The sequence below is a fragment of the Narcine bancroftii genome, chromosome 6, assembly GCF_036971445.1.
Source record: "Narcine bancroftii isolate sNarBan1 chromosome 6, sNarBan1.hap1, whole genome shotgun sequence".
In the NCBI taxonomy this organism is placed as follows: Eukaryota; Metazoa; Chordata; class Chondrichthyes; order Torpediniformes; family Narcinidae; genus Narcine; species Narcine bancroftii.
Window position 1 is genome coordinate 21,914,449 of NC_091474.1, and position 12,264 is coordinate 21,926,712.

The following is a 12,264-nucleotide window of genomic DNA, read 5'->3' on the forward strand; positions in this document are numbered from 1 at the left end:
CAGGCTGCAGGAGTTCATACTGAGGGACCCACTGAGGCTTGGAGCAGCCAATGTGAGATTTCTATGGAGAAGGACCACAATCTAGGATCCTGCCACTGCTGGGCATTGAGGGGCTGAGACTGCTGGAAAAGTCCCAACAACAGAAGGGGAGTAACCCAGTGGGGCAGGGGGCTCACAGAGTGGTTATGAATGGTTAACGCTACAATGTGCAATGACAGAATGTACAGATGAACATGACACCATGAATGTTAAAAAGACTTTGTGCTATTTTCCTTTGTGTATATACCCACACTCCTGTTCGGCTCCGAATCATGGGTCCTCTACCGGCATCACCTATGGCTCCTAGAACGCTTCCACCAGCGTTGTCTCCACTCCATCCTCAACATTCATTGGAGCGACTTCATCCCTAACATCGAAGTACTCAAGATGGCAGAGGCCGACAGCATCGAATCCACGCTGCTGAAGATCCAACTGCGCTGGGTAGGTCACGTCTCCAGAATGGAGGACCATCGCCTTCCCAAGATCGTGTTATATGGCGAGCTCTCCACTGGCCACCGTGACAGAGGTGCACCAAAGAAGAGGTACAAGGACTACCTAAAGAAATCTCTTTGTGCCTGCCACACTGACCACCGCCAGTGGGCTGATATCGCCTCAAACCGTTCATCTTGGCACCTCACAGTTCAGCGGGCAGCAACCTCCTTTGAAGAAGACCGCAGAGCCCACCTCACTGACAAAAGACAAAGGAGGAAAAACCCAACACCCAACCCCAACCAACCAATTTTCCCCTGCAACCGCTGCAACCGTGTTTGCCTGTCCCGCATCGGACTTGTCAGCCACAAACGAGCCTGCAGCTGATGTGGACATTTACCCCTCCATAAATCTTCATCCGCGAAGCCAAGCCAAAGAAGAATATTCGAATATGACATGACCTTGCACTGCATATATATTTTAGTACACTGGACATCAACTTCTTTCTAAAGGTTTGCTTCCTGAAAAAAAATTGGGGATTATAATAAACAACTTCAAGATGAACCCAAAGATAATATCAGATTTGCTATTTCACATAGGAAGTTGGAGAAACATTAAATGAATTTTTATTGAATTTATATGTTTCATCCCATAATGATGTTGTTAGTTCAACTGACCTAAAAATATTTTTCCACTGATTTTCATTTGTACTCAGCATCTGATGCCTGTCATGTCAGTGTCCATAAAAATAGTTGGCCAGCATTGATGGATTTCAGTTGCTCTGAAAACTGCTTTTCCATGGTTGCAATGTCCTGGTGAAACCTTTTACCCTGTACGTTACTGACTACACCAAGATCAGCAGGGAAGAAGTCGAAATGTAAATGCAGAAATTGAATTTTCTTTTTTTTGAATATATTATTTTTGTTTTTTTTTTCCAAAATTATAGATAGTAACATTTTAAATATACAATATATTAAACTTTTTCTCACAAACAAAAAGAGTCCCTCCCTCCCTCCCCCTCTTCCATACATACAGATCCGTTCACCATCAGAGCTTACATATATTTTAAGTATATAGAGTACAGTTGGGGAAACTAGGTTTTTTGTATATGTAATAGTTATTTTATACCTTTTTTGTTCCTTTTTATTACTGTCTCTGGGTCCCTATGTGGTCCAGGTATGGCTGCCAGATGTTTACAAAAGAGACATATTTATTCTTTAAGATATGTGATTTTTTTTCCGTAAGTATACAGCTGTTCATTTTCGCAGTCGATCATGCGATAATTAGAGGGGAGTCAAACATCTAAGAGATTTTTTCGCTACTGCCAGAGCTACTTTTATAAATGAGATTTGATCAATTTATCACAATGTCATGGAAAATGTATTTTCAATGATATGTTGCACTTCATGGCTTTGTTTGCTTGAAGCGCGTTAAAAATATGACAGGAATCACAAAAATAGGTTATATCTGAAAAAGGTATGTATTAGGAACTTTTTTTTAGGTAATTTTTGTGATCAGCAGCCCAAAATCCATAAAATACTCCCAAAAGTGTTCAGGAAACAAAATATTCATTGTCCAGTGCTATAAATACATTTAATTTTGAAATGATAATAAATTGCAATACCAAATAAAACAGGATCAGTCCAAGCTACAATGACCCATCCTTCCAAACAATTTTCACCATTCACTGACCAGCTCACACATAAACAGTCACTTGGCTAGGTAACAGGTACCGGACAGCATCTGTGCAAGTCTCCTCAGACAAGGTTCTACAGTAGAAACTGCCAATAAATATTGAAGGAGATTAGACTTCTGCATTATCCATAACTTGCCCTCTTCCAATCATAGAACGAGCTACCGGGACTAATTTTAAAAGGTCAGAGCAATTATACAAATTTTATCAAAAATATTTATTACCTGCATCATTTATACCTTGCTATCTTTGATCTATAACATGCACTTTTTAAAAAATTTAATCAATATGAGCATTACAAACAGTGGACTCGAATGATATTTACACCAAGGCAGGTGATGACTACAAGGGACAAATAGCCTACATACAGTACAAGATTTACCACCGAATTACAGCTACCTTTAAGCAGCAAAAGATTTTCCCATTGTATCTATTCTTCTCCTTATGAAGGTAAGAGGCTAATAGCACCTGGTTGCCTAGCAACAAATATTGTCAGTCACCTTTCCCCAACCAGTCAGTGCAAGAGTAAAAAAAATCAATGGGCTCTGCAGACTTGCAAAGACTGAGTTGGGAATTTAATTCTTTATCAGATACTGCCACTGGCAGGTATTGTAAACACACAGACCAACCAATGGATTTCCTCAGTGTAATTCAAAATTTGTGATCTCTTATTTTAAACGTAAAACACATTTTAAAACTGCGGTCACCTGAGAGAACTTCAGTACCATATTTGCACTCATATAATGCTCACATGCATAAAACGCGCAAAAAATCTTAAACTATGTAAAAATATTCTCGTATACTGTGCACACTAGTATTCTACATTCCAACTCACAAGAGCAAATTGCCTTTACTTGGGACAGGAGACAAAACATATTCTATAGTCCCACTATCTGCCACAGTTAATATCCCGCGATTTACTACCCATTCAACTTCCCCCAGAGGTGCCTCATTATAGAAAGAGGATCGGGAAGAAAGAGATGCAGTGGTTATTTTCAAGGTTAGAAAGAATCAATTAAATAGATCAAAGTCAGGCTTCAGAGGATATTGAAACCAGTCAACAACAATGTGAAGCGAAACCCGAAAAGTCTACAGACTATGTGATTGGAGTAAGACACAGAATGCTGGAGGAACTCAGCTGGTCTTGTAGCATCCATGGGAGTATGTAACCAATGTTTTTGACCTGAGCCCTTCTTCAAGGTAATGACATTGAAAAAAACAGAAAATCCAAAAGAACAAACGTGGTGGGATAGTGCAATACATAAATCTCAGCATATGCAGACTTTCGATTCTAAATAGTGGGACAATGTTCAGTTTGATTGTATTTGCCAAGCAATGGAGCACCAATCAAGATAAAACACAAACATATTCCTGAAACAGTAAATACACAAAAGTGCTAGAGAAACTCAGCAGGTCCTGCAGCGTCTATAGGAGGCAAAAAGACATAACCAATGATTCTGGCCTGAGCCCTTCATCAAGGTACCTTAAAGGGCTCAGGCCAGAATCATTGATTATATATCTTTGCCTCCTGTGGATGCTGTGGGATCTGCTGTGTTTTTCCAGCACTTTTGGGCATTTTCAACAATACCAGTGTCTGCAGAATTTTTGTTTCACTACACTCCTGAAACATCCAAGGCTGACCATCCAAGACCTTTTTTTGCACCTCATCACTGTCCTATGTGGCAGATTTTAAGCTCATCTTAGCTTCCGTGGTTTCCTACATTACGACACCTCAAAAGTTCTTCACTGATTGCAACATGCGAAGTGCTGAAGAAACTCAGCAGGTCAAAAAAAGTAAAAAGCAATCTGCAGACATTTTTACACTGAAACAGCAGAATTATTCCATTAAAAAAAATTAGCATACTTACCTCCAGTGTGTTCCAATGTGGTTGTTTACACAGGGGCACTTTTACACAGCCTTCCTGTGTTGCGAAGTTTGTCGGAGGGTGAACGTCGCATTCATTAGCCCAATTTCTTATGGAGTGCCTGCAGTCAATTTACACTGCAGCCATTTCATAAAAATGTGTAGGGGTACCAGTGGAAAAATGATGGGATGCAATTTGCATAAAAAATTCCATCTTGACATTTTTACATTGCCACCGGAGCAGAAATTTTCTGCTGTTCAGTGGCTGTGTAAAAGTGCCTAAGGTTTCGGGCCTGAGCCGTTCATCAGGAATGTGGAATTGGTTGGGGGAAAGGAGAGGGCTGCATTGACTGCCTGTGCTTTGCGACATCCTGAAAGGGCCATGAAATTTACCACAGAAAGAAAGGCAAGTAATTTTCTTTTGCAATAAAAATCCTGCCATTCATTTAGCAATCACAAAGGCAAAAGCAATGTTTAATTATCATACTTATTCATCTGGCTGCTTGTTTTGTTTGAGCTTGCTATATAAATAAACAGAACAGTACCTGGCCTGTTAGAAATGCCAAGATATCTCCATCTGCCTCATTCTGGTGGATTTTTGTCACTGTATCAACTGTAGCTTTGAGATAATCAGGAACTGGGCTGAGGAGAGAAACAAAATTTAACAGTCAGTTAGAGCTCGCAGAGTTTTGTGAGAAATTTAGTGACGGTATGGAAAAAAATATAATTTATTTTGTTTACAGTAGAAGTCCAAAAATCCAGACCACCCGAGAATCCGGTCTTTTCAAAAACTCTCGAACCGGGCTTTTGTGTGCGTAAGCACCACAGATACACAGTTGCAGCAAGCAACCATGACGGTATGTTATAAAAAAGATGAACTTGTATAAAGTAACTTATGCTTTCATTTGTATACTACATTTTTCTTTTATAATGTTCATTTTTAGACATAATTTCAAGCATTGCAAGCTTTTTTTTGTAGTGAAAAAATTTTAAGTGTTTCCATTTTTGTCAAGTGTTGACTATTGTTCTTTAAAACTGCTTGTTTTGATAAATGAAGCCTGTTGCATTTATTAATGAATAAATTATCAAAATTTACCTGCCATCTCTTCTTTATTCCTTCTTAAATTTGAACTTCAAAAAACTGCCTGAGAATCCGGAAAACTGAATCGACCCAATACCCAAGTGGTCTGGAATTTTGGACTTCTACTGTATAATCTTGAATCCCTGTCTGCTCCACCTTCCCAAATGAGGCTTCTTATCTGGGCAATGCATTGGAAAGGAAGAGTGGCAAGTGGAGAGGTTGTATCGAGAAGTCACCCAGTGCCACGTGCACACTGACTGAAGACTTAAGTGAACTGAGATTTAAGTGGAATGGCAGAAAATTAGTTTGAGGATGTCAAAAATAATTTCATAAAAGGGAAAATAAATTAAATACTATGTTGGCAATGGAAAATGGAAAGAGAAATAGCAGTTCAAGAATTCATAACAGCCTTTGGTCAAATGAATACAGTAAAAACCCTGTTATCCAAAATTTAAGTAACATCAAACAACAGCAAAAAAAAAATAGAAAATTAATACCGTATATTTGGGAACATATTGGCATGTGGAATTTCAACATTGTGGCCATCAGTGAAACTTGGTTGCAGGAGGGACAGGACTGGTAGCAGAATGTTCCGGGCTTCTGTTGCTTTAGATGCGATAGAACAATGGGAGGATGAAAGGGGGAGGAGTGGCATTGCTTGTCAGGGAAAATGTCACAGCTGTCCTCAGGCAGAACAGCCCAGAGGGTTCATCCATTGAGGCTATATGGGTGGAGCTGAGGAATGGAAAAAGTATGACCACATTCATGAGGTTGTATTATAGACCACCCAATAGTCAGAGAGAATTGGAGCAGCAAATGTGTAGAGAGATAGCAGACAGTTGCAGGAAACAGTTGTGATAGTAGGAGATTTTAACTTTGCACATATTGACTGGGACACCCATACTGTAAAAGGGCTGGATGGCTTGGAGTTTGTCAAATGTGTTCAGGAAAGATTTCTAAATCAATATATAGAGGTACCAACTAGAGAGACTGCAATACTGGATCTTACATTGGGGAACGAGACAGGACAGGTGACAGAAGTATGTGTTGCGTAACATTTTTGGTCCAGTGATTATAATGCCATTAATTTTGTTAATTATGGAAAAGGATAGGTCTGGGCCTTGGGTTGAGATTCTAAATTGGAGAAAGGCCAGTTTTGAGGAAGTGAGATAGGATCTAGAATATGTGGACGGTGATAGGTTGTTTTCCGGCAACTTATCAAGGTACGGAGTTGATATGTTCCTGTCAGTATCAAATGCATGGTTAGAAGGTATAGGGAACCTTGGTTTTTGAGGGATATTGGGGATCTGGCTCGGAAGAAGAGAGGTTGTATAATGGATATAGGTAACATGTAGCAAATGAGGTATTTGAGGAGTATAAAAATGCAAAAAAAACCTCAAGAAAGAAATCAGGAGACTAAAAGAAGACATGAGATTGCTTTGGCAGACAATATGAAGGAAAATCCTAAAAGTTTCTACAGGTATATTAAGAGCAAAAGGATAGTAAGGGACAAAATTGGTCCCATTGAAAGTCAGAGTGGTCAGCTTTGTATGGAGCCAAAAGAGATGGGGAAGATCAAAAATGTTTTTGTTTTCTTCCCATCAGTATTCACTCAGGAAATGGGCAGAGTTGTGGGAAGTAGAAAAACAGGCAGTGAAGTTATGGAGTCAGTGCTTGCTGTCCTAAAGCAAATAAGGGCAGATAAATCCCCAGGGCCTGAAAGGATATTCTCTCGAACCTTGAGGGAGGATAGTGCAGAAATTGCAGGGGCTCAGGTAGAAACATTTAAAATGACCTTAGCCATGTGCATGGTGCCAGAAGATCAGAGGGTAGCTCACATTGTTCCATTGTTTAAAAAAAAGGCTCCAAAAATAACACTGGAAATTATAGTCTGGTGAGCCTGCTGTGAGTGGGTAGGTAAATTATTGGAAGGTAATCTAAGAGATCAGATATACAATTATTTGGATAGCTAAGGACTGATTAGCGATAATCAACATGGCTTTGTGCATGGTAGGTCGTGTTTAACCAATTTTAGAGATTTTCATGGATGTAACCAGGAAAGTTGATGAAGGAAAGGCTGTGGATGTTATATACATGAATTTTAGTAAGGCCTTTGACAAGGTCCCGCATGGGAGGTTAGTCGGGAAGGTTAAGATGCTGGATATTCGTGGTGAAGTAGTGAAATGGATTCAACAAAGGCTGGATGGGAGAAGCCAGAGAGTAGTGGTGGAAGACTGCTTATCAGATTGGAGGCCTGTATCTGTCTAGTGGTGTGCCTCAGAGACAATTGTTGTTTGTCATCTCTATCAATGATCTGAATGATAATGTGATAAATTAGATCAGCAAGTTTGCAGATCGGAGATGTTGTGGAAGAATGTTTTCAAAGCTTGAAGAGGGATCTGGAACAATTGGTAAAATTGGCTGAAAATGCAGTTAAATGTGAGGTGTATTTCGGAAGGACATACACGGTAAATGGTAGGGCACTGAGGAGTGTTGTACAATACAGGGATCTGGAAATACAGATACACAATTGCCTGATAGTCACATCACAGGTGCATAGGATTGTAAAGGTAGCTTTTGGCATATTAGTCTTCATAAACCAAAGTATTAAGTATAGGAGTTGAGATGTTAATATAAAGTTGTATAAGACATTGGTTAGGCCAAATTTGGAGTATTGTGTGCAGTTTTGGTCACCTATCTTCAGGAAAGTTATCAATAAGATGGAAAGAGTGCAGAGATTTACTAGGATGTTGCCCAGACTTCAAGAAACTGAGTTACAGGGAAAGGTTAAAAGGGTTAGAACTTTATTCCCTGAGTGTAAAAGAATGAGGGGAGATTTGATAGAGGTATTTAGAATTATGAGGGAATAGACAGAGTAAATGTATATATGTTTTTTTCACTGAGGATAGGCAAGATACATGTTTTAAGGGTGAAAGGGGAAAAGTTTAGGGGGAAAATGAGGGGGAACGTCTTCACACAGAGAGTGATGAGAGTGTAGAATGAACTTCCAGCAGCGGAAGAAGTAAATGCAGGCTAAATTTTAACATTTACAAAACATTTGGACAGGTATGGAGGGCTATGAGGAGGGTGGAAGTCAATAGGACTAGGAAAAATTGGTTCGGCACAGACTAGTGGGGCCAAGATGGTCTGTTTCTGTGCTGTAATTGTTCTAAATTTTTGAAAATATTCTCTGAAGTAACACAAACCTTTGGTGAAGGTGAGAGCAAATATTCATTCAGTGGAGTGCCTTAGTTGTGCTTTGCTTGCAGCAGCTGTTTGAATAAAGTTATGTGAAACAGCAATGGTGTCATCCAAGATGAAGAGCTGGTTGATGCTGCTCGCCGTTAGGGTGACTCTCTTAAAGTGCCTCCTTATCCTTATTTAGTAAGAGTTGCCCTGCTCAGAGCCTTTATCTGTAAACTTGGTGGAGGGGTATTTATCTATAATGTTATTGTTCATCTTTCAGGCGGTTTCGTGCAGGGAGAGGAACTTGCAGATGCAGCAATGGTTAAATGTTTTCAAAGAATGTGAATGAAAATGATGCTTTTAGATTTACATATTCACACAAGTAAAGTTTGTTCAGTGGAAGTACAGTATAGTATTTTTGTCTTTTAAACTATTTATTCTCAATGCAGATGTATTAGTTAGGCATTGTAAGAGTGAGTCTCAAGAAACCCAAAATCGTCTTTATCCGGCATCTACCAATCATCATGGATTGGACTGTATATTAAACTACTTCACAGCCAGTGGAGTAAATGTGTAGCTGCACAGTAAAATTCCATTGGATATCTCAAAAGGTGAGGAGCAAAGTTACCACAATCAATAATGAGATTAATGAGCAGATGACATGTTGGCTAGAGCATAAATGGTGTTCATGCAGGAAAACTTCAATTCTCCTACATGAAAAGGCCCATGCAGTTATTGACTGTTCACCTGAATCACTTTGGAAAACCAACATTCAGTCCTGTAGTGGTCTGAATTGTATGCTTAACAATGGAACTCCCTTTATTAACATTTGAACAGTTGAAGTACAAATATGGAATAATTCATGGCACAATGTTTGCATATCATTAATTGAAAGCTTATTTAAAGGATAAATTGGGAAACAGCTTGAGATTACCTGAAGGAAGCAGCTTTGAATATGTGATTACAGACACAATGATAATTAAAAGATTTATAACCAACTTGTACATTAAGCTGCAAGATAAGGAAAATGAAATAAACTATAATCCTAAGCAGAAGTGGGAAAAGGATCTAAACATAACGATTAAAAATGAAGTATAGGGAAAGTTATGTTCTGGAACTATGAGAAATACAATAAACACAAGGTTACGCATGATACAGTATAATTGGTTTCACAGGGTATATATTACTCCTCAAAAATTTAAAAAATGGGATTCAACATTATCGGATAAATGTTTTCGCTGTGTGAAGAAAATGGGAACAACATTAAATGCAACTTGGGTATGTACGAAAGTAAATACGTTTTGAGAAGAATTAAATCAGATACTAAATAAAATTACAAAAAATAACATAACAAAAAAACCAGAGATATTTCTTTTAAGTAACAAAAGAAGTAGAGAATTGGGCCTCAAATTGCAAAAAAAATTCATTATGATAGCCTTAGCGATAGCAAAAAAATGTATAATGTCAACTTGGAAAATGGAAGAGACTATGAGTATACACCAATGGTACATGGAAATGAATAAATGTATTCCATTGGAAAAAATAACATATAATTTAAAAATTAATTTATTTTATAACATATAATTTATAATTTAAAAATGTTTGAACAAATTTGGGAACCATACATAGAACAATATCAGAGAGAGTTTGCCTATGACCTCTATCCCCTAAAATGAGAATGAAAATGACAAGAAGACAAAACGAGTAGATTCAGTGTGTAATAAATAGATGACACATTTTTCTTGTTTATTTTCCTTTGTGTGAAAATATTGTTTTATGGTTTTATTGTATTCGTTGAATATTTATGGGTTTTGGAGGGGGGTGGGTAGAGGGGAGGGAGGGAAAGCGGGAGGGGGGGAGGGGAGAAAAGACCACTGTGTAAATTTAATGAGATAAGTTTGCACATATTTTGGTTGATATGGCTTACAGAGTGAAAAATAAAAAAATATTTAAAAACACAATGGAACTCTCTTGAATTTTACCTAAGAGATTGATCTGGTTTGGAGATGGCAAACATATACAGATGTCAACCCAAAGGAAAAATGAAGACTTAAGAACTAGGACAAAAAGCTAGACATTTTGGTCTGAGAGGAGGATTGCGAACTTTTGGACTTTTCAGTGAGCATATATACAAGGATGGATTCAGACAGTTTGGGCAGCAAAGTATTGGATACAAGATGAAAATTAACTATGATTCTACTCAATGGCATACTCAAGGATGCATCTAGCTCATGTCCTCTGTTCTTATTAACAATGACAGAATTACAAAATGTAGACATAGAATAAGGTTGTTCAAACCATGATGGCTCAATGCATTCCATCCTCTCCACATAGCTCTACTTTATCCCTTCAGGCATTTGTATAGTTCCCTTTTGAATATGGCTGAATGTAGAACTTGGAACTTTGCAGCACAAAGTTCCATGTTCTATCTCCCTTCAGCCCACAATGTTGTGCCATCCTAAGCAAACTTACTCCACAGTAATCTAATTTTTCCCTTCCTCACATCCATAATCCTCTATTTTTCTTACATCCATGTGCCTACCTAAGAGTCTTTTGAATGTCTCCACCACCAGCCCAGGCCATGAAATCCAAGTACCCACCACTCTCTGTGCACAAAATTTGCCTCTGAAATTTGATCCCTGATATCTGCTTCAACAATTGCCCCCATTCTCAGGGGAACTACATGCTACACGAAAAGTTTTCCCCCATGCCTTTTGTTGATTAATCTTCATTCTATGTCCTCAATCCCTGTGCCAATGAAAGCAGTTTCTCGATCTGCTCCATCTGGACAACTCGTGATTTTACGTACTTCTGATTTCCCTGTTAAACATTTGATCCCAAGCAACACTTCCGCGGAGACAAACCTCTGGTAAACCACATAACCCTGCCTCGCTCCTATTAAATCAACAATGTACCTCAAGGAAGGCCACTGACCTTGACTGACCCTCCTCAACTGTACAGTTTCCCCATTGAAAAATAGCTTAATTTAAGATGGTGGAGAAAGAGAACACATTAGAGAAAAATATTTCAGTAAGATTATCAGAAGTAAACACCTGTAAATTAATGAACTTAAAATAACTTTAATGTGACAATTCCCTCTCAAAGCTTTTAAGAAACATTGAATTACAGAATGTTACCAAAAAGAAATAACTCAGACAGATCTATCCAATTAATCCTGGTACCCACTTATTTTCCTGTATCCCTGCCATGTTATTTTTATTTATTCCAGACACTTATTCAAGGGTGATATAGTTAACGTAGCTGTTCGCACAATCAATCTGGGTTCCAATCCGGCGCTGTCTATAAGGAGTTTGTATGTCCTTCCTGCGACCATGTGGGTTTCCTCTGGGTACTCCGATATCTTCCCACCTTCCACAAACATACGGGGTTTGTAGTTTAATTGGTGTACTTGGACAGCACTGGTTCATAGGCCAGAAGGGCCTGTTACCATGCTGCAGCTCCAAATTTAAATTTAAAATTTAAAACATTTCTCAAGGACAAAACCAAAATTTAATGCCCTTCCCTAATTTTCTTTGAAATAAGACACACAGTAAACTGCAGATGCTGGAATCTGGAGCAAAATGAAACAATCTGGTGGAGGAGCTCAGCGGCTCAAGGAGTATCAGTGTGAGAAAAAGATTGGGTGACATTTTGGGTCAGAACCTTCCGATGAAGGGCTCCGACCCGAAACGTCAACCGATCTTTTTATTTTCCCCCAGTGCTAATGCTTGACCTGCTGAGAACCTCCAGCAGGATGGTGTATGCTTATTTAAATGAGACACTCACCTTATCAGTGAATATTCAGCCACAGAGCTGTGGGCCCATAACCGCCTACATCCCAAACCAGGTAAGGACAGTCAATATCGTTCTCTAAGGAGAAAGACAAAAGCTGCAGATGCTGGAAACTTGAGCAGACAAAGAACTGCTGAAGGGACTCAGCAGGTCAGACCACATCCAATGGGTCAAAATAGT

At 38.8% G+C, this 12,264-nt stretch overlaps 1 protein-coding gene across 2 annotated transcripts in view; it reads right to left on the bottom strand.

The window, feature by feature from the left end:
• dhx35 (DEAH-box helicase 35) overlaps nucleotides 1-12,264 on the bottom strand; it is an 82,956-nt gene that overhangs the window by 37,622 nt on the left and 33,070 nt on the right. For both annotated transcript variants that reach the window (XM_069884221.1, XM_069884220.1), the window contains exon 10: nucleotides 4,571-4,667. In XM_069884221.1, the coding sequence (XP_069740322.1) occupies nucleotides 4,571-4,667 (97 nt within the window). The remainder of the gene's footprint in view (nucleotides 1-4,570; nucleotides 4,668-12,264) is intronic.